Source organism: Pseudophryne corroboree, chromosome 2 (assembly GCF_028390025.1).
Source record: "Pseudophryne corroboree isolate aPseCor3 chromosome 2, aPseCor3.hap2, whole genome shotgun sequence".
NCBI lineage: Eukaryota > Metazoa > Chordata > Amphibia > Anura > Myobatrachidae > Pseudophryne > Pseudophryne corroboree.
In genome coordinates, this window is record NC_086445.1 from 105,749,746 (window position 1) to 105,777,263 (window position 27,518).

Here is a 27,518-nt window from a genome sequence, read left to right on the forward strand (position 1 = left end):
GGCTGCCCGTCAGCCAGCTGCCAAGACCGATAAGCCTGCCGCATGATGGGGCGGGCCTCCCCCTCGGGGATCCCAGGGTGGGGGGCCGGCTTCTAGGGTATACCCAGGAATGGTTGAAGACCACTTCAGATGCCTGGGTACGGGAAGTCGTCACTCGAGGTTACGCCATAGCCTTCAAATACCGACCCCCTCATCGATTTTGCCAGACAGATGTACCTTTGGACCAGATAAAGGCAAAAGCTCTACACTCGGTGGTACAGACCCTTCTGGATACAGGAGTCGTCATACAGGTGCCTCTTGCTCAGAGGGGCAGGGGGTACTATTCTCTGCTGTTTCTAGTCCCGAAACCGAATGGGTCCTCCCGGCCCATTCTCAACCTCAAGGCATTGAACAGGTTTGTGAAGGTTTCCAAGTTCCGTATGGAAACCCTTCGCTCTATAGTTCTGGCCTTGGAACCTGGGGACTACATGGTCTCCCTGGACATACAGGATGCTTACCTGCATATTCCTATAGCAGTGTCACATCAACAATACCTGAGGTTCGCTATTGGCAACCTACATTACCAGTTTCGGGCGTTACCTTTTGGTTTAACAACGGCTCCGCGAGTCTTCACGAAAGTTATGGCGGTGATGACGGTGGTACTCCGCCGTCAAGGGGTCAGGATACTGCCGTATCTGGACGACCTGTTAATCCTGGCAAATTCCCCAGATCTTCTCCTGCGTCATCTGGATATGACGGTCCGGTTTCTACAAGCCCACGGGTGGCTCATCAACTGGGAAAAAATCCTCCCTGGTCCCTGCTCAGAGCATGGTGCACCTGGGAGCGTTGTTGGACACTCACAACCAGAGGTTGTTCTTGTCTCAGGAGAAAGTCCTGAAGATTCAGGACAGGATTCGTTGCTTCCTTTCTCGTCCGCAAGTGTCGATACATTTGGCAATGCAGGTGCTGAGCCTAATGGTATCAGCATTCGACATGGTGGAGTATGCTCAATTCCATTCTCACCCCCTCCAGAGGCTGATTCTAGCCAAGTGGGACGGCCTGCCTCACCGGATCAGATCTCAAATGATCTTCTTGACTCCAGAGGTCCGTCTGTTGCTACACTGGTGGCTCCGGGACCAACAATTGTGCAGGGGTCGTCCCTTCTGGATATCCAACTGGGTCCTGTTGACGACAGATGCCAGTCTAAGAGGTTGGGGCGCGGTGCTGGTGCAACACTCCCTTCAGGGTCGGTGAACCAAGGAGGAATCTCTCCTCTCGATCAACATTCTGGAATTGCAGGCGGTCTTCAATTAGTTGAACCTGGCCCAGCATTTAATTCAGAATCATCCTGTTCAAGTACAGTCGGACAACGCCACGACAGTGGCTTACATAAATCATCAAGGCGGCACTCAAAGTCGTTTGGCAATGAAGGAAGTCTCATGGATTCTACGTTGGGGAACGCCATCTACCGGCCATATCGTCAATATTCATTCCGGGAGTCCTGAATTGGGAAGCGGACTTTCTCAGTCGTCAGGACGTGCATGCCGGCGAGTGGGGCCTCCATCCAGAAGTGTTTTAACTCCTCGTGGAAAAGTGGGGTCTTCCAGACGTGGATCTGATGGCGTCTCGACACAATCACAAGGTTCCGGTCTTCGGAGCAAGGACAAGGGATCCTCAAGCAGCATTCGTGGATGCGCTGGCGGTGCCGTGGTTTTTCGGCTGCCGTACGTGTTCCGTCCGGTGTCACTTCTGCCCAGGGTAATTCGGAAGTTCAAGCAAGAAAAAGGAAATCTGCTTCTCATAGCTCCAGCATGGCCCAGACGGCACTGGTTCTCAGACCTGCAGGGCCTATCGTCAGAGCGTCCAATTCTACTTCCACAACGCCCAGACCTCCTCGTTCAGGGCCCCTGTGTCTACCAGGACCTAGCCCGGCTGTCTTTGACGGCGTGGCTCTTGAAGCTTCCGTCTTGAGTGCTAAGGGTTTTTCTGAAGAGGTCATTCAAACTATGTTGCGGGCCCGGAAACCGGCTTCTGCTCGGATTTACCATAGGGTCTGGCATTCCTACTTTGTTTGGTGCGCATCTAACAATTATGACGCTTCCAAGTTTAGTACAGCCAAGCTTTTGGCTTTTCTGCAGCAAGGCCTAGAGTTGGGCCTGCGTCTGGCCTCCCTAAAGGTTCATATTTCTGCCTTGTCGGTGTGGTTTCAGAGAAAAATTGCGACTTTGCCTGATGTTCATACTTTCACTCAGGGTGTGTTGCGTATCCAACCTCCCTATGTCCCGCCTGTGGCTCCTTGGGACTTGTCGGTGGTTTTGGAGGCGTTGCAGGAGCCTCCGTTTGAACCCCTTGGTTCAGCTGACCTTAAGTGGCTTTCCCTTAAGGTGGTGTTCTTGTTGGCTATTGCCTCTGCTAGAAGAGTGTCGGATCTGGGTGCCTAGTCTTGTAGTTCCCCATATCTGATTTTTCACCGTGATCGGGCGGTTCTTAGGACTCGTCCCGGATATTTACCTAAGGTGGTTTCTTCGTTTCACCTTAATCAGGAGATTGTGGTTCCGGCCTTTGTCTCTCCTGATTTGTCTCCCAAAGAGCGGTCTTTGGATGTGGTACGGGCTCTCCGTATCTATGTGAAGAGAACTGCTTCTATCCGAAAATCTGATTCTCTCTTTGTTTTGTTTGGATTTCACAAACGTGGCTGGCCTGCTCACAAGCAGACCCTGAACAGATGGATTAGAATGGTGATTGCACATGCCTATGTGAAGGCTGGTCTCTCTTCTCCTGTTCACATTAAGGCCCATTCTACTCGGTCTGTTGGACCTTCTTGGGCGGCCCAACGTGGTGCGACCCTTGAACAATTGTGCAAGGCGGCTACGTGGTCTTCCGGGAACACGTTCATAAGGTTCTATGCCTGCCGCTTCCCAGGATGCTTCCTTTGGACGCCGGGTTCTTGTGCCCGCTACAGTGCGTCCCCTCCCATAAGGAACTGCTTTAGGACATCCCCATTGTCCAATCCTTGTGGAGCCCAGTGTACCCCATAGCAGAAAACGAGTTTTATGGTAAGAACTTACCTTTGTTAAAACTCTTTCTGCAAGGTACACTGGGCTCCACAAGGCGCCCACCCTGATGCACTTAGCTTCTTTGGGTTGGTATGGCATTAGCCGCTGACACTCTCTTGTCGTGAGAGTGTGGTGTATGTGGCTACTAACTGTTATCGTCTCTTTTCCTGCTACAGCATTGGGCTGGTTAACTAAAAACTGAGCTCCTGTGCTGGGAGGCGGGGTGATATAGGAGGTGGCGCTGTGCATTCTGGGATCAGTCAAAGCTTTGAGCCTGTTGGTTCCTCAGATCAAGATCCTACTCTACACCCCATTGTCCAATCCTTGTGGAGCCCAGTGTACCTCGCAGAAAGAGTTTTAACAAAGGTAAGTTCTTATCATAAAACTCGTTTGTTTTTTAACTAAAATCATCTGGGATAGGGTTAAAGTCATGTTCTTCACTTAATTCACTCATAAAAAACCCTGACAATTTCGTAGCGGTTTTCGGCGAAATAAATCGTCAGTTAAGTGGTTAATTGATAAGAAAGGTATTGCAACAGAGGTGATTGCAATCATAAATTAAAAGGGAAGTCCAGGTAGAGAGCCTTTTGGGTCCTGTTGAGAGGTATGGATCGTGTATATTAAATTTAAATGTAATATTTTTAGATTTAAAATAGTTTAATAATGCCTGGGTAGTGTTTATAGCTCCACCTAATTTAGAGACAACTATTTCATAAAGTTTTCTTGTAGTGGAACAAAAACAACCTTATAATACACATAGACAAATATAGGGGGTAATTCCAAGTTGATCGCAGCAGGAAATTTTTTAGCAGTTTGGCAAAACCATGTGCACTGCAGGGTGGGCAGATATAACATTTGCAGAGAGAGTTAGATTTGGGTGGGTTATTTTGTTTCTGTGCAGGGTAAATACTGGCTGCTTTATCTTTACACTGCAATTTAGATTGCAGATTGAACTCACCACACCCAAATCTATCTCTCTCTGCACATGTTATATCTGCCCCCCCTGCAGTGCTCATGGGGGGTAATTCCAAGTTGATCGCAGCAGGAAATTTTTTAGCAGTTGGGCAAAACCATGTGCACTGCAGGGGGAGCAGATATAACATGTGCAGAGAGACTTAGATTTGGGTGTTGCAGTGTAAAAATAAAGCAGCCAGTATTTACCCTGCACAAAAATAAAATAACCTACCCAAATCTAACTCTCTCTGCACATGTTATATCTGCTCCCCCTGCAGTGCACATGGTTTTGCCCAACTGCTAAAAAAATTTCCTGCTGCGATCAACTTGGAATTACCCCCCATGGTTTTGCCCAACTGCTAAAAAATTTCCTGCTGCGATCAACTTGGAATTACCCCCATAGCTCTCTCCTCTGGTCGGGAAGCTCGGTTGGTAGCTTATGAAACCTGATACAGGTTGAGTATCCCATATCCAAATATTCCGAAATACGGAATATTCCGAAATACGGACTTTTTTGCGTGAGAGTGAGATAGTGAAACCTTTGTTTTTTGATGGTCAATGTACACAAACTTTGTTTAATACACAAAGTTATTAAGAATATTGTATTAAATGACCTTCAGGCTGTGTGTATAAGGTGTATATGAAACATAAATGAATTGTGTGAATGTAGATACACTTTGTTCAGTGCACAAAGTTACCAAAAATAGTGGCTAAAATTACCTTCAGGCTGTGTGTATAAGGTGTATATGAAACATAAATGAATTGTGTGAATGTAGATACACTTTGTTCAGTGCACAAAGTTACCAAAAATAGTGGCTAAAATTACCTTCAGGCTGTGTGTATAAGGTGTATATGAAATATAAATGCATTCTGTGCTTAGACTTAGGTCCCATCACCATGATATCTCACTATGATATGCAATTATTCCAAAATACGGAAAAATCCCATATCCAAAATACCTCTGGTCCCAAGCATTTTGGATAAGGGATACTCAACCTGTACTCCTGTGTCTCTGCCTGCACTGCATACTGTCCTGCTCACATTCTGGCTGCCTGGTTCTGCTGCTGCACAAGAGGAAGAGCTAGTGATGTCAGTGTGTTTTGGCCAGGGGCTCCCCTGACAGAGGGGGGCCCGGGATACAGTGTGCCCTGCGCCCCAACCTTATTCTGGCTATGTACCCAGGAGTATGTGTCAATACTCGATAGTATAGATTCCACAGAACAATAAAGTGACTTCAATAGATGGAGTAGTCTGTGCTCAAACCTCCAGAGTGTGATGTCAGCTAGACAGAGATGTTGACTGCAGACCGGGCTTGTGCTGCAGGGGCTGGCATTATGGCTGAAGGGAGCTCTATCTCCTGGAGCATAGATATGTACTCTGCAGTCTCCGGAGTAGGAGTGCCGGCTAATGATGTATATCTGGGGGGTCAGTATGATTTCCTGACTGACGGGAATATATGGACACCGGAATACCGACAGCCGGAATCCTTACCTTGCACGCAGCGTGTCCCCTCGCGGGCTACAAGGTTCTATTCCCCATCAGGTGGTGGCGTGGACCACCACCCAAGTAGTGTTTGTGGCCGGTGGTCGGGATTCCAATGGCTGTCGGGATTTTGGCATTGGGATTTCGACCATCGGTATCCCGACAGTCGGGAATATAACTGCATACCTATATAAGGCTGTCTGCAATGTCAAACTGTGAATAGTATATCCAGATGAAGCGGCGGCTTGTGTGAGCTGATGGGTATCGGTGATTGGCAGACCGTGGGACATCTACAGTATCTGCCTATCAGGATAGTTTAGCATGAAAGTAAAGTACAGTCAGAGCCATGTACTTACAGCCTTAACTTACCAACTGTCACTGCATTCCGATATTTCTCTGACGTCCTAGTGGATGCTGGGAACTCCGTAAGGACCATGGGGAATAGCGGCTCCGCAGGAGACTGGGCACAAAAGTAAAGCTTTAGGACTACCTGGTGTGCACTGGCTCCTTCCCCTATGACCCTCCTCCAAGCCTCAGTTAGATTTTTGTGCCCGACCGAGCAGGGTGCAATCTAGGGGGCTCTCCTGAGCTTCTTAGATAAAAGTTAGTTTTAGGTTTTTTATTTTCAGTGAGACCTGCTGGCAACAGGCTCACTGCATCGAGGGACTAAGGGGAGAAGAAGCGAACCTGCCTGCTTGCAGCCAGCTTGGGCTTCTTAGGCTACTGGACACCATTAGCTCCAGAGGGATCGAACACAGGCCCAGCCTCGGAGTCCGGTCCCAGAGCCGCGCCGCCGGCCCCCTTACAGAGCCAGAAGCAAGAAGAGGTCCGGAAAATCGGCGGCAGAAGACATCAGTCTTCATCAAGGTAGCGCACAGCACTGCAGCTGTGCGCCATTGCTCCTCATGCACACCTCACACTGCGGTCACTGATGGGTGCAGGGCGCTGGGGGGGGGGGCGCCCTGAGCAGCAATATTAACACCTTGGCTGGCAAAAATACATCACATATAACCCCCAGGGCTATATGGATTTACATTAACCCCTGCCAGAATCCATAAAAATGCGGGAGAAAAGTCCGCGAAAAAGGGGCGGAGCTATCTCCTTCAGCACACTGGCGCCATTTTTCCATCACAGCTCCGTTGGAGGGAAGCTCCCTGGCTCTCCCCTGCAGTTAATACACTACAGAAAGGGTTAAAAAGAGAGGGGGGGCACAATTTAGGCGCAGTATACAATATATATGCAGCTATAAGGGAAAACACTTTTTTATAGGTGCTATCCCTGTGATATATAGCGCCCTGGTGTGTGCTGGCATACTCTCCCTCTGTCTCCCCAAAGGGCTTTGTGGGGTCCTGTCCTCTATCAGAGCATTCCCTGTGTGTGTGCTGTGTGTCGGTACGGCTGTGTCGACAGGTATGTGGAGGATAATGAGGTGGAGGCGGAGCGAATGCCTGTAAATATGTTGTCACCCCCTGCGGGGTCGACACCGGTGTGGTTGAACTTATGGAAGGATTACGTGAAAGTGTCAACTCCTTACATAAAAGGTCGACGACACGGAACAGCCGGCTACTCAGCTTGTGCCTGTTCCAGCGTCTCAAATGTCATGGGGGGCTCTAAAATCGCCCGCTACCTCAGATAACAGACACAGATGTCGACACGGATACTGACTCCAGTGTCGACATCGATGAGACTGGTATACCCTCCAAATAGGTCCACCCGTTACAGGATTGAGGCAATGAAAAATGTATTACACATTTATGATTATACCCCAGGTACCACATAAAAGGGTATTGTGTTTGGTGAGAGAAAACTATTAGTAGTTTTTCCTGCTTCTGAGAAATTAAATGAGGTGTGTGAGGAAGAGTGGTCTTCCCCCGGTAAGAAATTGATAATTTCTACAACGGTTATTGGCAGCGTACCCTTTCCCGCCAGAGGATAGGTCACGCGGGGAAACACCCCATAGGGTAGATACAGCGCTTACACGCTTATCAGAAAAGGTGGCACTACCGTCTCCGGATACGGCCGCCCTGAAGGAACCTGCTGATAGAAAGCAGGAGGTTACCCTATAAGATATGGTCACACACTAGGGCATTATATTGCGACCAGCCGTTGCTTCGGCATGGATGTGCAGTGCTCCCGCTGCGTGGTCAGATTCCCTGTCGGAAAATAACTATGGATAGGGACAATATTTTGCTGAAAATAGAGCATATAAAAGACGTGGTCTTATACATGCGTGATGCACAGAGGGATATTTGCCGGCTGGCATCAAAAATAAGCGCTAGGTCCATTGCCGCCAGACGGGGGTTATGGACTTGGCAATGGTCAGGCGATGCCGACTCGAATCGGCACATGGAAGTTGCCCTATAAGGGGGTAAAACTGTTTGGGGATAGTTTTTCAGACCTCGTTTCCACAGCTACTGCTGGGAAATCGATTTTTTTTTGCCACAGGCTACCCCACAAAAAAAAAAAAAAAAAAAAAGAAAGCACCGTATCATCAAGTACAGTCCTTTCGGCCCCAGAAAAGCAAGAGGGCTAGAGGCTCATCCTTTCTGCCGAGAGGCAAATGTAGAGGAAAAAGCTGCAACACACAGCTAGTTCCCAAGAGTAGAAGTCCTCCCTGCGTCCGGTAGGTCCACAGCATGGTGCTGGGGCTGCTCAGGCGGACCCGGGTACGGTGGGGGCCCGTCTCAGATATTTCAGCGGACAGTGGGCTCTCTCACATGGATCCCTGGGTCCTTCAAGTAGTATCTCAGGGGTACAGGCTGGAGTTCGAGACGTTCTTCCCCCCGCCGTTTCCTAAAATCTGCCTTACCGGCACCTCCCTCTGCCAGGAAGACGGTGTTGGTGGATATTCAACACTATAATCACAACAAGTGATTGTCAAGGTGCCCCTCCTTCAGCAAGGAAGGGGTTACTATTCCACAGTGGTTGTGGTACCGAAACGGTTCGGTGAGACCCATCTTGAAATTAAAATACTTGAACTTTTATATCAGAAGATTCAAGTTCAAGATGGAATCGCTCAGGGCGGTTATTACGAGCCTGGACGAGGGGGATTACAGGGTCTCCCTGGACATCAAGGATGCGTACCTGCATGTCCCCATTTACCCCCCTCACCAGGAGTACCTCAGATATGTGGTACAGGACTGTCACTATCAGTTCCAGACGCGGCCGTTGGAGTTGTCCACGGCACCGAAGGTCTTTACCTAGGTAATGGCCGAAGTGACGATACTCCTTCGCAAGAAGGAAGTTTTTATTATCCCGTACTTGGACGATCTCCTGATAAAGGCGAGGTCCAAAGAACAGTTGGTAGTGGGGGTAGCACTCTCTCGGGAAGTGCTACAACAGCACGACTGGATTCTCAATATTCCAAAGTCACAGCTGGTCCCGACGACACGTCTTCTGTTCCTGGGAATGTTTCTGAACGCAGAAATGCACACGAGTCCTGGGAAAACTGGTAGCTTCGTACGAAGCATAATTCCATTCGGAAGACTCCACGCAAGGACGTTCCAGTGGGACCTGTGGGACTAATGGTCCGGGTCCCATCTACAGATACAACAGCGGATAACCCTGTCAGCAAGAAACGGGGTGTCGCTGCTGTGGTGGCTGCAGAGGGCTCATCTACTAGAGGGCCGCAGATTCGGAATACAGGACTGGGTCCTGGTGACCACGGATGCCAGCCTTCGGGGCTGGGGTGCAGTCACACAGGGAAGAAATTTCCAAGGAGATTTCGCTTCACATAAATATTCTGCAGCTAAGGGCCATTTACAATGCCCTAAGCCAAGCAAGGCCCCTGCTTTAGAACCAGCCGGTACTGATCCAATCAGACGACATCACGGCGGTCGCCCATGTAAACAGACAGGGCGGCACAAGAAGCAGGATGGCGATGGCAGAAGCCACAAGGATTCTCCGATGGGCGACCTACACACAGGAGAATGGGGACTTCATCCAGAAGTTTTCCAAATGTGGGTAAACCGTTGGGAATGACCACGGGTGGACATGATGGCGTCCCGCCTCAACAAGAAGTTGAAAAGATATTGCGCCAGGTCAAGGGACCCTCAGGCGATCGCTGGGGATGCTCTAGTGACACCGTGGGTGTACCAGTCGGTTTATGTGTCTCCTCCTCTACCTCTCATACCCAAGGTACTGAGAATAATAAGAAGGCGAGGAGTGAAAACCATACTCGGGGTTCCGGATTGGCCATGAAGAGCTTGGTACCCGGAACTTCAAGAGATGCTGGCAGAGGACCCTTGGCCTCTGCCGCTCAGACAAGACCTGCTGCAGCAGGGACCCTGTCTGTTCCAAGACTTACCGCGGCTGCGTTTGACGGCATGGCGGTAGAACACCGGATCCTAAAGGAAAAGGGTATTCCGAAGGAAGTCATCCCTACCCTGATCATAGCCAGGAAGGATGTCACCGCAAGACATTATCGCCGCGTTTGGCGAAAAGTTGTTGCTTGGTGGGAGGCCATGAAGGCCCCGACGGAGGAATTTCAACTATGTCGATTCCTGCACTTCCTGCAAGCAGGGGTGACGTTTTGGCCTCAAATTGGGGTCCATCAAGGTCCAGATTTTGGCTCTGTCGATTTTCTTCCAGAAAGAACTGGCTTCACTGGCTGAAGTTCAGACTTTGGTTAAAGGAGTACTACATATTCATCCTCCTTTTGTGCCTCCTGTGACACTTTTTGGATCTCAACGCGGTGTTGGATTTCCTAAAGTCGCATGGGTTGAGCCACTTAAAACCATGGAGCTAAAGTATCTCGCGTGGAAAGTGGTCATGCTGTTGGCCTTGGCCTTGGCCTTGGCCAGGCGTGTGTCAGAATTGGCGGCTTTGTCATGTAAAAGGCTTTATCTGATTTTCTATATGGATTGGGCAGAGTTGAGGACTCGTCCTCAGTTTCTCCCGAAGGTGGTCTCAGGTTTTCACTTGAACCAACCTATTGTGGTGCCTGCGGCTACTGGGGACTTGGAGGATTCCAAGTTGCTGGACGTAGTCAGGGCCCTGAAAATTTTATTTTTCCTGGACGGCTGGAGTCAGGAAAACTGACTCGCTGTTTATCCTGATGGCACCCAACAAGCTGGGTGCTCCTGCTTCTAAGCAGTCTATTGCGCGCTGGATTTGTAGCACTATTCAGCTGGCGCATTCTGCGGTAGGATTACCGCAGCCTAAATCAATAAAAGCCCATTCCACAAGGACGGTGGGCTCATCTTGGGCGGCTGCCCGAGGAGTCTCGGCTTTACAACTTTGCCGAGCAGCTACTTGGTCAGGGGCAAACACGTTTGCAAAATTCTATGAATTTGATACCCTGGCTGAGGAGGACCTGGAGTTCTCTCATTCGGTGCTGCAGAGTCATCCGCACTCTCCCGCCCGTTTGGGAGCTTTGGTATAATCCCCATGGTCCTTACGGAGTTCCCAGCATCCACTAGGACGTCAGAGAAAATAAGAATTTACTTACCGATAATTCTATTTCTCGTGTCCGTAGTGGATGCTGGGCGCCCATCCCAAGTGCGGATTGTCTGCAATACTTGTACATAGTTATTGTTAACTAATCGGGTTCTTGTTGTGAGCCATCTATTCAGAGGCTCCTCTGTTATCATGCTGTTAACTGGGTTTCATATCACAAGTTGTACGGTGTGATTGGTGTGGCTGGTATGAGTCTTACCCGGGATTCAAAATCCTTCCTTATTGTGTACGCTCGTCCGGGCACAGTATCCTAACTGAGGCTTGGAGGAGGGTCATAGGGGGAGGAGCCAGTGCACACCAGGTAGTCCTAAAGCTTTCTTTTTGTGCCCAGTCTCCTGCGGAGCCGCTATTCCCCATGGTCCTTACGGAGTTCCAAGCATCCACTACGGACTACGAGAAATAGAATTATCGGTAAGTAAATTCTTATTTTCCACAATTATGACATCATTTCTGTCAGCAGTTTATTTTATTATATAGATAACGTTATACTTCCCTTAGGTGCAGCATTTGCTATTACAGGGCAGGGCTGTGGCTCTTGGAAGTAGAGGTCTAAGGCATCTCTGTAGAAATACTACTGGCTGTAAGCACCCTGCAATCCACATGCAGGTCCATTGGGCAGTGGCAGTTTCACCCAGTGCCATGCCCATGCATTGGGCACCCCTAGTTACTTGAAAGAGTTTCTTTGAATACGCAAGCAAGCGGATGCTCAGTAGGATAGTGAAGCACAGCGATAGACCGCTGGATTGGGGTGGCACAGTCCTCTGTTTTCTTGGCTCCTAAACAGATCTATTGAGATAAAGATTGGAGATTGCATTGCTTATAAACCTGTGATGTATAAATAAAGCTGGCTCGGTTTGAGCAAAAGACACTATATCGTAAATAAAAAAAACAGGCGCTGTGTCATAAATAAACAAACACCTAAGCCTTACCCTTGGCGACTAGTTTGCTGCAATGATTTATAATGACATTTTGTGTATTTCACTTGAGTTTGAGATTATGAGCTTTTATTTTCTTGCTGGCCCTCTCCACAGATCTCTGTACATTTCCATTGACCACAGATTGCCCCCTTGTATGAGTTTTTTTTTTCATACTTATGTTTTTAGCTACCTCTTGTACCAGCATTATTTATTAATACCGAAGCTCGCTGCTTTGCTGTTGAGTGCACAGAAAAAGATGATACATTTTTTAATGACTCTTGGCTGAGATCAGCAGTGACCTCTGAACATCAGATTCAGATTGTTTTAAGGTTTACATCTTAATCTGCTGATGAAATGTTTGAGAATGAGAACATGCTGGAGGCAGCTTAAGAGAGGATGCCTGAAAGTGCAGTGTATGAAACAGGTCAGTGTACATGCTTTACTTCCAGATATTACAATTGCAGAGTTCCAAGTTTAGAAACAGATTTAGGTTACCATAGTAAATACTGTATGTTAAGCCTATTATATAAAAGATCCATTAGTTTCTCGTTACACAAGTTTTCCTGCATGGTGACCGATGAAGAACTCTGTAGACTCCAACACAAGCTAAAGCTAAGATATATATATATATATATATATATATACATACAGTTGTGCTCATAAGTTTACATACCCTAGCAGAATTTGTGATTTTCTGGCCATTTGTCAGAGAATATGAGTGATAACTCACAGACTGTTCTTTCACTCATGGTAAGTGGTTGGGTGAAGCCATTTATTGTCAAACAACTGTGTTTACTCTGTTTAAATCATAATGACAACAGAAACTACCCAAATGACCCTGATCAAAAGTTTACATACCCCAGTTCTTAATACCGTGTATTGCCCCCTTTAACATCAATGACAGCTTGAAGTCTTTTGTGGTAGTTTTGGATGAGGCTCTTTATTTTCTCAGATGGTAAAGCTGCCCATTCTTCTTGGCAAAAAGCCTCCAGTTCCTGTAAATTCTTGGGCTGTCTTGCATGAACTGCACATTTGAAATCTCCCCAGAGTGGCTCAATGATATTGAGGTCAGGAGACTGAGATGGCCACTCCAGAACCTTCACTTTATTCTGCTGTAGCCAATGACAGGTCGACTTGGCCTTGTGTTTTGGATCATTGTCATGTTGGAACGTCCAAGTACGTCCCATGCGCAGCTTCCGGGCTGATGAGTGCAAATTTTCCTCCAGTATTTTCTGATAACATGCTGCATTCATCTTGCCATCAGTTTTGACCAAGTTTCCAGTGCCTTTGTAGCGCACACATCCCCAAAACATCATCGATCCACCTCCGTGTTTCACAGAAGGAATGGTGTACCTTTCATCATAGGCCTTGTTGACTCCTCTCCAAATGTAACGTTTATGGTTGTGGCAAAAAAGTTAAATTTTGGTCTCATCACTCCAAATGACTGTTCCAGAAGTTTTGAAGCTTGTCTCTGTGCTGTTTGGAATATTGTTAGCAAGATGCTTTGTGGCATTTGCGTAGTAATGGCTTTCTTCTGGCGACTCAACCATGCAGCCCATTTTTCTTCAAATGCCTCCTTATTGTGCATCTTGAAACAACCACACCACTTTTTTTTCAGAGAGTCCTGTATTTCAGCTGAAGTTATTTGTGGATTTTTCTTTGCATCCCGAACAATTTTCCTGGCAGTTGTGGCTGAAATTTTTGTTGGTCTACCTGACCGTGATTTGGTTTCCACAGAATCCCTCATTTTCCACTTCTTAATTAGAGTTTGAACACTGCTGATTGGCATTCCTAATTGCTTGGATATCTTTTTATATCCCTTTCCTGTATTATACAGTTCAATTATCTTTTCCCGCAGATCCTTTGACAATTATTTTGCTTTCCCCATGACTCAGAATCCAGACACATCAGTGCAGCACTGGATGAAAGATGCAAGGGTCTTTCAGGAGTCCAGAAACTCACTGACCTTTTATACACACACACTGATTACAAGCAAACAGATCACAGGTGAGGATGGTTACCTTTAGTAGCCATTCAAACCCGTTTATGTCAACTTGTGTGCATGTTATCAGGCCAAAATCTCCAGGGTATGTAAACTTTTGATCAGGGTAATTTGGGTAGTTTTTGATGTCATTATGATTTAAAAAGAGTAAACATAGTTGTTTGACAATAAATGGCTTCACCCAACCACTAACCATGAGTGAAAGAAAAGTTGTGAGTTATCATTCATATTCTCTGACAAATGGCCAGAAAATCACAAATTCTGCTAGGGTATGTAAACTTATGAGCACAACTGTATGTATGTAATACAGTTATATGTAAAATCTTGACCACTGACAAATGAATACTTATAAAGTGGTCTGTGTGCAAATCACAGCAGGACTTTGGGGAGCTTCAGAAGTGTGTCTTTACTAGCTGCAGTCACAATGAACAATGACTGCAGAGTCACTTCCTGGGCAACAAACACTTCCTGTATAACAAATGGATGGCAATGATGAAACTTCACAACTACACTACTGTTGACCATGGGTAATGTTAAGTCATCGGTGCCACATGAACATACGCTTTGTGTTATTCCTTTATAATCTATTGTACAGTATACTTGCCTACATTTAAAATCTCCACTCCGGGAAAGACACGTAGAGGAGACTTTGTGCTCGCCATTGCAGGGGGCAGGGCCAGCTGCACAATCTGTAGCCCCCCCCCCCCCAAAAAAAAAAAAATGCAGTGATTTGCAGGTCCACTGGGAGAGGAGGGACTAAAAGATGTGAATTTGCATCCTTTAGCCCCATCCCCTCTGTACGGCTTAGGAATTTCTTATATGATGTCCTCATCCTGCTCACTTCACTAGGAAGCGGGCGGGATTTGTGAGATCTGGAAACTCTTTCGTGGGTGCGGGTGACTGGCCAAAAAATCGTGATTCTCCTGCAACTTTAGGAGAGTAGGCAAGTATGATCTAATATCTTCATTTAACTATTACTAATAACCCCTCCTCAAATGCCACAAATAACGAGAATATCTCTTTAGGATCTTTAACCACAGAACTGGTGATCTGGCGTGGCTGGGAGGGTTCATTTACACTTCCCCAGCAGTTGCTATTGTCTGCAGCTGCCGGGTGGTTGGTCCTGCCATGCTGACCGATTAGCAGTGATAGGCAGCACGGCACACACTGGGAGAGGGTGCAGGGAGGCAGAGGGACCTAACGTTCCGCCTGAGAGCTGGAGCTGCGGGAAGTAACTCTTCCCTGCAGCCGCTGTTTATCTGACTGGTCGCATCCTGTGTAACCAGACAGTTAAGGCACTTGCTGGTGTAATTGCATCTGATGCGACCATGCCAGGCAAGTGGTTAAAACAAACAAATAAGTTGTCAACATCTTAAATAATCATTTGCTATTTATCGGGTAAAACAGGCTACTGTATGGACTTATTATAGCCCTTCCACACTGACCATTTTCCGGGTGTGGTATTGAAGGTGTCTAGGTTGACAGTAACTAGGTCGACAGGGATTCTAGGTTGACAGGGTCTCTAGGTCGACATGGTCTAGGTCGACAGGTCAAAAGGTTGACGTAAGATTTTTTGGGGTGTCTTTTTCACCGTACAGTGACCGGGAACCCCAATTACTGCACCGTGCCCCTCGCAGCTTCGGGCAAGGTGCCTCGCTCTGCTCCCGCTGCGCTCAGCACAGGTTACCATTCCCAATCGTAGTTGATGTGGATCGTATAGTATGAAAAAGTTTAAAAAAAGATTGTTTTTAAAAAAAAAACTCATGTCGACCTTTTGACCTGTCGACATAGAGACCCTGACAACCTAGAAACCCTGTCGACCTAGTTATTGTCGACCAATAGTGATTGACCTAGAAGCTGTCGACCTAAGTGTTGTCGACCTAGAGACCGGAGACCCCCTATGCCGACCTGGGATACTGAATACAAGTCGGAACCAGGGCTTCAGATATACAGTACTTACCCTTTCACATTATCGCAAGGACCCAGGTCATCACCACTCTTACAGGATGCTTGCCGATTACGCCGTCTCCAAGCGCTCTTGAGCCAACAAATCAGCTGCCTTTTAAGTATGACCCAGGTCTTCCTTTTATTTTTAGCTGACCCAGACCAGGAATAACCTTGGTTGCGACCTGAGATGCACCCAGGATGCACCACCTAGGTTGACCCTTTCACACGAGCCTATACACTGGCGGCGCTTGCTTGCTTTGGCACAACTTGGGTTCACGGCTCTTTGTGAAAGGAGTATACAGTAACTAAGGAAATCACATAAAAATGATGCCACACAGCTCAAATATAAAAACTAAAACAATAGGCACTGGAAGGTTTAAATTAGATGGTCCTGACAGTCATTTTCTGCTGTCTCACTCTGTTTTTCGATGTTACTTTATATTTTCCATTTTAAAAAATATAATAGCTTTGTGTTTATACCTTATGAAAGCTGGATATCCTCTAAGATAAGGACTTTTATACTGCAGGCTTGGTATGGTTGCCAATGCAAGTTAGTAAGTACAGTCAGGGCCGTCTTTTCGTATGGGCTCAATGGGCTCTTGCCCAAGGGCCCCAGGAGTCTAAGGGCCCTAAGCTGATAGCTGAGGGTCCCCTCTTTCCAGGGGTACCAGATTTTTGAAAATCGGCCCTGGGGAACCGGAGATATCTGACTTCGAAGCAGTGGTCCCAATCCAAGACTGTTAATTGCTCTTCCCAGCCAGATATCTCGGGTTCTGTCTGACTTAGAGTTTTTCTGAGGATATTCTCCAAAAGATGGGACTCCTCTCTGTTAGTGGACACTGGCAGCTTGTCTCTACTATGCCTACAGAACCGGAGATACAAGTCTTCAAGCAGCTGGTCCCTGCTCCAGCTCCACACATCTGGTTTGCAGTTTTATATTTTTACTGGTGGATTGCTCTGGGTCCCGGACTCTGATCCTAAGTCTCCAGAACCTCCTGAAAGGTGGGACTCTCTAGTCTTTTTTTATCGCATTCAAAACTAAGAAATCTATATCCAGGAACTGGAGATATCTGTAGTCACTGGAAAATTATGAATATTAAGCCCACTCCACTATCCACCCCATCCCTGTGTATTACACCCCCCCTACCACCCTGGAAGTTATGTACCGGGGCCCCTTCATTCATCCCAATGCCTCTTCTACAGTTTAGTGTTCTCCCTCCCACCCCATCTTCCACCATCTGTGCAGTAAAGGAGTAATTATCAGAAATTACTGCTCCAGGTCCTACATGCTGAGCGGAATATAGAACATCCCCTACAGCCCACGGGACATCAAAGCTGCTGCTGATAGCACCCCCCACCCCTACCGCTGGAGGATGGGTAGGGGGCCCAGTACACTGCTGTGCCCAGGGGCCTACACTGCTGTTAAGATGGCCCTGAGTACAGTACTTACTAAATGTGATCATTTAACTTGAAATGAAGTTTACTGGTCTTCTCAGATTTTCTTTTGTTCCACTTCTTGAGGAATGACTCTATTGTGAGGACTACTCAACAGACAGTGAGGATGCAGTTGCTGGCTTCAGCATGTCCCAGATATGGAGACGATACGCCTCCATTTTCTGAGATGAGCCCTGTTCCTGCCCCCAAATACCTACTGTGAGGTAGAGTTAGAGGACATAGGGATAAATATTAGGGTGAATAGGCGATAGAGAGGCGAAACAGATTAAGATAAAGGGAGAGATAAGAAACTAATGTTCAAGGGTGAATGAGCAAATACTGTAAATACATAACATGAGTAAAAAAAAAAAAAATCATATGGACTGTATAGGACGTGGCTGCGCTGGGTTTAAGCCCTGTCCGGATTTAAGCCTCGCCTACCGGTGCTCCTGACATTAAGCCCCTCCTCCTGGCACCGCCGACAGTAAGCCCAACCTCCCGGTGCCACCTTTCGTCACATCAGCTCTCAGTCACTGGTAGGGCAAGCAGGGAGAGACAAGCTGCTCAGCTAGTGCAGTGACAGGCCACTCAATCCCTTTTCTTCAGCTGTGAGTGCAGTACTGTTCTGCACTGTAGCCGTATTTAAGTGATGGAGGCCGCTGTGTACCCCCCTCCTTAATCCGAATCTGTTTTAAAAGCCCCATGCCATTGTTTTGCCTTTTACTTACTACTAGAAGTGCCTACATGTCAGTGCCGAGTGAGTATACATTTTATTCGAGTTGTTCTAGTTATGTATTTAAGGAATATTTATTTTAACAGATACCTTGACAAAAGTGTGAAGATGTCATAATATGAAAATTCTTAATGGACATGTCTGACGCATAAGGAGCCTGCGCACACAGTGCCTGTGCGACCGTGAGTGCTATTGATGCAGCCAAGTGAAGCAACAGTGTGCAAAGATGCAAGCTGGTACTAAGGGGAATGGGTGGGGGTGGGGGGCATGCGGGTGACAGGCATAAGGTATTAGTTTTCTCTGTTGCACCTCACGCAATCTTTAACCTGACAGTAGCCCACCCGTACCGACACGTACCTTTGCACATTGTTTTACATTGAATAAAATAAAATTTACATTTTCCTAAATGAAAGGGGATGCCCCACTTTTTTGTGCTCCATTACCCATGTGTGCCTCTGCTTTCCCCCCCCCCCCCCCCCCTTCTCCACTACCCGTGTGACTCTGAACCCTGCAATACCAGCTCTGTGGCACGGCGACAGAGACAATTCGTTGCATGCATTATATTATTTGCTAATTAGCCATTTAACATGACAGCAAGATGATTCATTGCCTTTGTTACTCAATGGATCTAAAGGATCAAATCGGTGAAAACCCATTCAAAGTCTGTTCAGTAGTTCTCAACTTTATTGCAAACATACATACAAACCAATGATTTTATAGATAGATAATATATACAGTATATAGATGTGTGTGTGACGTGTGTGGTGTGTATATGTGTGTGTGTGTGTGTGTGTGTGTGTGTGTGTGTGTGTATATATATATATGTGTGTGTGTGTGTATGTATGTATGTATATATGTATGTATGTATGTATATACATACACATACATACATACATACATACACAACACCACCACCATGGATACATACTACCTATTATTGGTTTTCACTGGATGTTCCGCAAACAGGATCTATGGATCCTTGGCTTATGTGATGACGGTTGGAGGTGTTTATTAATGTGTCCTAACTTATGGTTAACTTTTATGGGTTTGTCTGGATGCTTGTCTTGATAACAATTCAGTGGATAAATCGAAACGTTGATGTATTGAAAGCTGATTAATTGTACAATATTATGTTTATGATTAAACAATAATTGCTGCAAAGAATTATCTACTGACAAGGCATCTCCATGAAATTGGACTCTATATTATATACAGTACAGTATGTGTGTGTGTGTGTGTGTGTGTACTGTATGTGTTGCATGGCCAATTAACATGATAGATGTACTGTAGATAGATGTGTATGTGCAGAGCCATAACTACGTGTGTGCCAGGTGTGCCTGGCACACAGCGCAGTCGCCCTGAGGGCGCAACTGCCAGAATTCCAAGTCAGCGGCTTGTAATGAGTCAAATTTACTCATTACAAGCCGCCTGTGCTGTGTGCGCCAGAGGAGGAGAGGAGCAGCTCTGGGTGCAGGGGAGGAGGAGGAGGAGGGAGGGGGACTCCGGAGCCACAGCAGTGCTATGTAATTGGTAGCGGCGCTGCTGCAGCTGTCCCTCTCCTTCCACATTGGCTGGCCAGCGCTGCTGTGAATGCTGGGATGCGCTTCCCTCATCCCAACATTCACAGTGGCGGTGGACAGCCAATGCGGAAGGAGAGGGACAGCTGCATGCGGCGCTGCCAGCAATTATACTGCGCTGCTGCGGCTCCCGAGTCCCCCTCCCTCCTCCTTCTCCCCTGCCTCTGGAGCTGCAAGCACCGAGGAGCCTGACTGCCTGAGCCAGCGGAGAGATGGTAAGTATGAACTATTCTGTCTGTCTGTCTGTCAGTCTGTCTATCTATCTATCCTGCCGTAATGTGTAAAAAGGGGGACGCTGGCTGCTGTAATATGTAAAAAGGTGTCTGCTGTCTGCCGTAATGTGTAAAAGGGGACGCTGTCTGCCGTACTGTGTAAAAAGGGAACGCTGTCTGCCGTAATGTGTAAAAAGGGGACACTGCCGTAATGTGCAAAAAGGGGACGCTGTCTGCCGTACTGTGTAAAAAGGGGCACGCTATCTGCCGTACTGTGTAAAAAGAGGACGCTGTCTGCCGTAATGTGTAAAAAGGGGGACGCTGTCTGCCGTAATGTGTAAAAAGGGGACGCTGTCTGCTGTATTGTGTTAAAAGGGGGACGCTGTCTGCCGTTATGTGTAGAAAGGGGACGCTGTCTGCCATACTGTGTAAAAAGGGGGACGCTATCTGCCGTAATGTGTGAAAAGGGGGACGCTCTGCCGAAACGTGTAAAAAGGGGGTCTCTGTCTGCCGTACTGTGTAAAAAGGGGACTCTGTCTGCTCTAATGTGTAAAAAGGGGACTCTGTCTGCCGTAATGTGTAAAAAGGGGACACTGTCTGCCGTAATGTGTAAAAAGGGGACACTGTCTGCCGTAATGTGTAAAAAGGGGACACTGTCTGCCGTAATGTGTAAAAAGGGGACGCTGTCTGCCGTACTGTGTAAAAAGGGGACGCTGTCTGCCGTACTGTGTAAAAAGAGGACGCTGTCTGCCATAATGTGTAAAAAGGGGGACGCTGTCTGCCATAATGTGTAAAAAGAGGACGCTGTCTGCCGAAACATGTGAAAAGGGGCACGCTATCTGCCGTACTGTGTAAAAAGGGGACTCTGTCTGCCGTAATGTGTAAAAAGGGGACACTGTCTGCCGTAATATGTAAAAAGGGGGACGCTGTCTGTCATAATGTGTAAAAAGGGGACGCTGTCTGCCATACTGTGTAAAAAGGGGACGCTGTCTGCCGAAACGTGTAAAAAGGGGGACGCTGTCTGCCGTACTATGTAAAATGGGTACGCTGTCTGCCGTAATGTTTAAAAACGGGGACGCTCTGCCGAAACGTGTAAAAAGGGGGACATTGTCTGCCGTACTGTGTAAAAAGGGGACGCTGTCTGCCGTACTGTGTAAAAAGGGGGACGCTATCTGCCGTAATGTGTAAAAAGGGGACGCTGTCTGCCGTAATGTGTAAAAAGGGGAACGCTGTCTGCCGTTATGTGTAAAAAGGGGACGCTGTCTGCCGTACTGTGTAAAAAGGGGACTCTGTCTGCCGTTATGTGTAAAAAGGGGACGCTGTCTGACGTACTGTGTAAAAGGGGATGCTGTCTGCCATAATGTGTAAAAAGGGGGACGCGATCTGTCGTAATGTGTAAAAAGGGGGACGCTGTCTGCCATACTGTGTAAAAAGGGGACGCTGTCTGCCGAAACGTGTAAAAAGGGGGACGCTGTCTGCCGTACTATGTAAAATGGGGACGCTGTCTGCCGAAACGTGTAAAAAGGGAGACACTGTCTGCCGTACTATGTAAATGGGGACGCTGTCTGCCGTAATGTGTAAAAAGGGGGACGCTCTGCCGAAACGTGTAAAAAGGGGGACGCTGTCTGCCGTACTGTGTAAAAAAGGGACGCTGTCTGCCATAATGTGTAAAAAGGGGGACTGGCTGCCGTAATGTGTAAAAATAGGGACTGGCTGCCATAATATGTAAAAAGGGGACGCTGTCTGCCGTAAAGTGTAAAAAGGGGATGCTGTCTGCCGTAATCTGTAAAAGGGGCTCTACCTGGTGTAGTGGCGCTACTGTGCACGTAATTTGAATAATGGAGACTACTGTGCACCGTAATATGAATTGGTATTATTTTGTGGCCACACCGCTTCCCCATGAAGCCACGCCCCTATATTTTTTGCGCGCGCCTACAGCGCGCACTGACCCTATTTTACATAAGGTGGGGGAGTGCCAGTGCTGTTTCTTGCACACAGCGCTAAAATGTCTAGTTACGGCACTGTGTATGTGTGTGGTGTATGAATGTGTGTTCGTCATGTGTGTGAAGCCAATTAACATGGTCGCAAGATGAACGCTATAGTGCTGAGTTCACCTACATACAAATATTTATGTGTGTATATATATATACACTGCTCAAAAAAATAAAGGGAACACTAAAATAACACATCCTAGATCTGAATGAATGAAATATTCTTATTAAATACTTTGTTCTTTACATAGTTGAATGTGCGGAGAACAAAATCACACAAAAATTATCAATGGAAAACAAATTTATTAACCCATGGAGGTCTGGATTTGGAGTCACCCTCAAAATTAAAGTGGAAAAACACACTACAGGCTGATCCAACTTTGATGTAATGTCCTTAAAACAAGTCAAAATGAGGCTCAGTAGTGTGTGCGGCCTCCACGTGCCTGTATAACCTCCCTACAACCCACACAAGTGGCTCAGGAAGTGCAGCTCATCCAGGATGGCACATCAATGCGAGCTGTGGCAAGAAGGTTTGCTGTGTCTGTCAGCGTAGTGTCCAGAGCATGGAGGCGATACCAGGAGACAGGCCAGTACATCTGGAGATGTGGAGGAGGCCGTAGGAGGGCAACAACCCAGCAGCAGGACCGCTACCGCCGCCTTTGTGCAAGGAGGAACAGGAGGAGCACTGCCAGAGCCCTGCAAAATGACCTCCAGCAAGCCACAAATGTGCATGTGTCTACTCAAACGATCAGAAACAGACTCCATGAGGGTGGTATGAGGGCCCGACTTACACAGGTGGGGGTTGTGCTTACATCCCAACACCGTGCAGGACGTTTGGCATTTGCCAGAAAACACCAAGATTGGCAAATTCCCCACTGGCGCTCTGTGCTCTTCACAGATGAAAGCATGTTCTCACTGAGCACATGTGACAGATGTGACAGAGTCTGGAGACGCCAAGGAGAACGTTCTGCTGCCTGCAACATCCTCCAGCATGACCGGTTTGGCAGTGGGTCAGTAATGGTGTGGGGTGGCATTTCTCTGGGGGGCCGCACATAGAAACATAGAATTTGACGGCAGATAAGAACCACTTGGCCCATCTAGTCTGCCCCTTTTTTATTTTATCACTTGGCCCATCTAGTCTGCCCCTTTTTTATTTTATCCTTTAGGCAATCTCAACCCTTTTTTAACCTTAATTCTTTGTAAGGATATTCAGCACAGCCCTCCATGTGCTCGCCAGAGGTAGCCTGACTGCCATTAGGTACCGAGATGAGATCCTCAGACCCCTTGTGAGACCATATGCTGGTGCAGTTGGCCCTGGGTTCCTCCTAATGCAAGACAATGCTAGACCTCATGTGGCTGGAGTGTGTCAGCAGTTCCTGCAAGACGAAGGCATTGATGCTATGGACTGGCCCGCCCATTCCCCAGACCTGAATCCAATTGAGCACATCTGGGACATCATGTCTCGCTCCATCCACCATGCACCACAGACTGTCCAGGAGTTGGCGGATGCTTTAGTACAGGTCTGGGAGGAGATCCCTCAGGAGACCATCTGCCACCTCATCAGGAGCATGCCCAGGCGTTGTAGGGAGGTCATACAGGCACGAGGAGGCCACACACACTACTGAGCCTCATTTTGACTTGTTTTAAGGACATTACATCAAAGTTGGATCAGCCTGTAGTGTGTTTTTCCACTTTAATTTTGAGGGTGACTCCAAATCCAGACCTCCATGGGTTAATAAATTTGATTTCCATTGATCATTTTTGTGTAATTTTGTTGTCAGCACATTCAACTATGTAAAGAACAAAGTATTTAATAAGAATATTTCATTCATTCAGATCTAGGACGTGTTATTTTAGTGTTCCCTTTATTTTTTTGAGCAGTGTATATATATGTATATGTGTATATATATACACTTATTGACAACTCTCTGGAATTGACTGTACTAATGATTCTTGGTAATGTATAGCTGAACCCTCTCTAATCAATACTGCTTAAGATGCCTTTTTGAATATACTAACCACCAATAAATACAGTGAAGTTATCGGATCACTCTTAAGGGGGGGGGGGTACACACGGAGCGATGTTCACTTACTTTCTAAGCAATCTGACTAGATTGCTTAGAAATTAATAAATTAATAACACATCGCACCGTATGTAGGGGTGCCGGCGACAGCGATGTGTAGGGGTGCCGGCGACGTAACACTAGTGTTACGTCGCCGGCTCTAGATTTGGCATGCATGCATGCCAAATCCAGTAGATCGCTCATTTCACCGCTGGTTGAAATGAGTGGCCCCCTCCTCGCTCAGCACACATCGCGCTGTGCTGAGTTGGGGGAGGAATGTGTGCTGAGCGGTCTGTGATAGATCGCTCAGCACACATCTCCCTGTGTGTACCCCCCTTTACAGAGATTGTTTTTTATCTCAGTTTATCTAATCTTAATTGCATTTCCCTGTTTGCATTTCTTTGTTATCTACAGAATGGTGGTTCAGGTGTGGCTGTACTTCTACTGCATTTGTCTGTGGCGTTGCCTAAAGTTTATTTTGAGGAAGCTGACTGGACGCTGCGAGTTGCAGAGAATCTGCTGCAAGAACAAGCCTGGCGCCGGGCGGACATTAAAAATAGGTACCTAATAGCCCCCGCATTCATTTCAGTACCCTGGTTTTATGTTTATCATTTGCTATAATGTTTTTTTTTTTTCCTTTAATAAGTCTGTAGGACTAACTATACAGGAAGATGCCATTGTTCCTCTTTCCCATAATCCCGGGGCAAACCGGGTCCAAGTTTGGTGGGAAAGGGTTTGAGAAAAATAACCTGGGTCGGGTTACTCAGGAATTTGACCCTAGTAGCTACCAGGGTCGAACCCAGGAAGGACCCAGTGAATGGTGCGGTGTAAACTAGGTTCTTATGGGTCTATTTACTAAGTATTGGAAGGAGATAAAGTCAACAGAGTTGAAGTACCGGCTAGGGGTGGATTGGGATAAAAAACCAGCCCGGGAAATTTATGAAAGCAGCCCTAATGTGGGTGTAGTCCAATGAGGGGGTGAGGTCTGTTGATGGAGGGGGGATCCCTCCTCATAGGGACTGATTTTATGTAGTTGCTGCCTTCCTTGTGTCTTTTGCCGTAGTTGTGTCTGAGACCAGGGGCGGATTTGGAACTAAAAATTAGAGATGAGCGCCGGAAATTTTTCGGGTTTTGTGTTTTGGTTTTGGGTTCGGTTCCGCGGCCGTGTTTTGGGTTCGACCGCGTTTTGGCAAAACCTAACCGAATATTTTTTGTCGGATTCGGGTGTGTTTTGGATTCGGGTGTTTTTTTCCAAAAAAACTAAAAAACAGCTTAAATCATAGAATTTGGGGGTCATTTTGATCCCAAAGTATTATTAACCTCAAAAACCATCATTTCCACTCATTTTCAGTCTATTCTGAATACCTCACACCTCACAATATTATTTTTAGTCCTAAAATTTGCACCGAGGTCGCTGGATGACTAAGCTAAGCGACCCTAGTGGCCGACACAAACACCTGGCCCATCTAGGAGTGGCACTGCAGTGTCACGCAGGATGTCCCTTCCAAAAAACCCTCCCCAAACAGCACATGACGCAAAGAAAAAAAGAGGCGCAATGAGGTAGCTGTGTGAGTAAGATAAGCGACCCTAGTGGCCGACACAAACACCGGGCCCATCTAGGAGTGTCACTGCAGTGTCACGCAGGATGTCCCTTCCAAAAAACCCTCCCCAAACAGCACATGACGCAAAGAAAAAAAGAGGCGCAATGAGGTAGCTGTGTGAGTAAGATAAGCGACCCTAGTGGCCGACACAAACACCGGGCCCATCTAGGAGTGTCACTGCAGTGTCACGCAGGATGTCCCTTCCAAAAAACCCTCCCCAAACAGCACATGACGCAAAGAAAAAATGAGGCGCAATGAGGTAGCTGTGTGAGTAAGATAAGCGACCCTAGTGGCCGACACAAACACCGGGCCCATCTAGGAGTGTCACTGCAGTGTCACGCAGGATGTCCCTTCCAAAAAACCCTCCCCAAACAGCACATGACGCAAAGAAAAAAAGAGGCGCAATGAGGTAGCTGTGTGAGTAAGATAAGCGACCCTAGTGGCCGACACAAACACCGGGCCCATCTAGGAGTGTCACTGCAGTGTCACGCAGGATGTCCCTTCCAAAAAACCCTCCCCAAACAGCACATGACGCAAAGAAAAATTAAAGAAAAAAGAGGTGCAAGATGGAATTGTCCTTGGGCCCTCCCACCCACCCTTATGTTGTATAAACAGGACATGCACACTTTAACCAACCCATCATTTCAGTGACAGGGTCTACCACACGACTGTGACTGATATGACGGGTTGGTTTGGACCCCCACCAAAAAAGAAGCAATTAATCTCTCCTTGCACAAACTGGCTCTACAGAGGCAAGATGTCCACCTCATCATCATCCTCCGATATATCACCGTGTACATCCCCCTCCTCACAGATTATCAATTCGTCCCCACTGGAATCCACCATCTCAGCTCCCTGTGTACTTTGTGGAGGCAATTGCTGCTGGTCAATGTCTCCGCGGAGGAATTGATTATAATTCATTTTAATGAACATCATCTTCTCCACATTTTCTGGATGTAACCTCGTACGCCGATTGCTGACAAGGTGAGCGGCGGCACTAAACACTCTTTCGGAGTACACACTTGTGGGAGGGCAACTTAGGTAGAATAAAGCCAGTTTGTGCAAGGGCCTCCAAATTGCCTCTTTTTCCTGCCAGTATAAGTATGGACTGTCTGACGTGCCTACTTGGATGCGGTCACTCATATAATCCTCCACCATTCTTTCAATGGGGAGAGAATCATATGCAGTGCCAGTAGACGACATGTCCGTATCCGTAATCGTTGTCAGGTCCTTCAGTCCGGACCAGATGTCAGCATCAGCAGTCGCTCCAGACTGCCCTGCATCACCGCCAGCGGGTGGGCTCGGAATTCTGAGCCTTTTCCTCGCACCCCCAGTTGCGGGAGAATGTGAAGGAGGAGATGTTGACAGGTCGCGTTCCGCTTGACTTGACAATTTTCTCACCAGCAGGTCTTTCAACCCCAGCAGACTTGTGTCTGCCGGAAAGAGAGATCCAAGGTAGGCTTTAAATCTAGGATCGAGCACGGTGGCCAAAATGTAGTGCTCTGATTTCAACAGATTGACCACCCGTGAATCCTTGTTAAGCGAATTAAGGGCTCCATCCACAAGTCCCACATGCCTAGCGGAATCGCTCCGTGTTAGCTCCTCCTTCAATGTCTCCAGCTTCTTCTGCAAAAGCCTGATGAGGGGAATGACCTGACTCAGGCTGGCAGTGTCTGAACTGACTTCACGTGTGGCAAGTTCAAAGGGCATCAGAACCTTGCACAACGTTGAAATCATTCTCCACTGCGCTTGAGACAGGTGCATTCCACCTCCTATATCGTGCTCAATTGTATAGGCTTGAATGGCCTTTTGCTGCTCCTCCAACCTCTGAAGCATATAGAGGGTTGAATTCCACCTCGTTACCACTTCTTGCTTCAGATGATGGCAGGGCAGGTTCAGTAGTTTTTGGTGGTGCTCCAGTCTTCTGTACGTGGTGCCTGTACGCCGAAAGTGTCCCGCAATTCTTCTGGCCACCGACAGCATCTCTTGCACGCCCCTGTCGTTTTTTAAAAAATTCTGCACCACCAAATTCAAGGTATGTGCAAAACATGGGACGTGCTGGAATTTGCCCATATTTAATGCACACACAATATTGCTGGCGTTGTCCGATGCC

The 27,518-nt window shown here is 47.3% G+C and overlaps 1 protein-coding gene across 3 annotated transcripts in view; it reads left to right on the plus strand.

Annotated features, from left to right (window-relative positions):
* Positions 1-27,518, plus strand: part of ELMOD1 (ELMO domain containing 1) — a 296,287-nt gene that overhangs the window by 177,689 nt on the left and 91,080 nt on the right. For all 3 annotated transcript variants that reach the window (XM_063951584.1, XM_063951582.1, XM_063951583.1), the window contains exon 3: positions 24,219-24,364. In XM_063951584.1, coding sequence (XP_063807654.1) covers positions 24,219-24,364 — 146 coding nt within the window. The remainder of the gene's footprint in view (positions 1-24,218; positions 24,365-27,518) is intronic.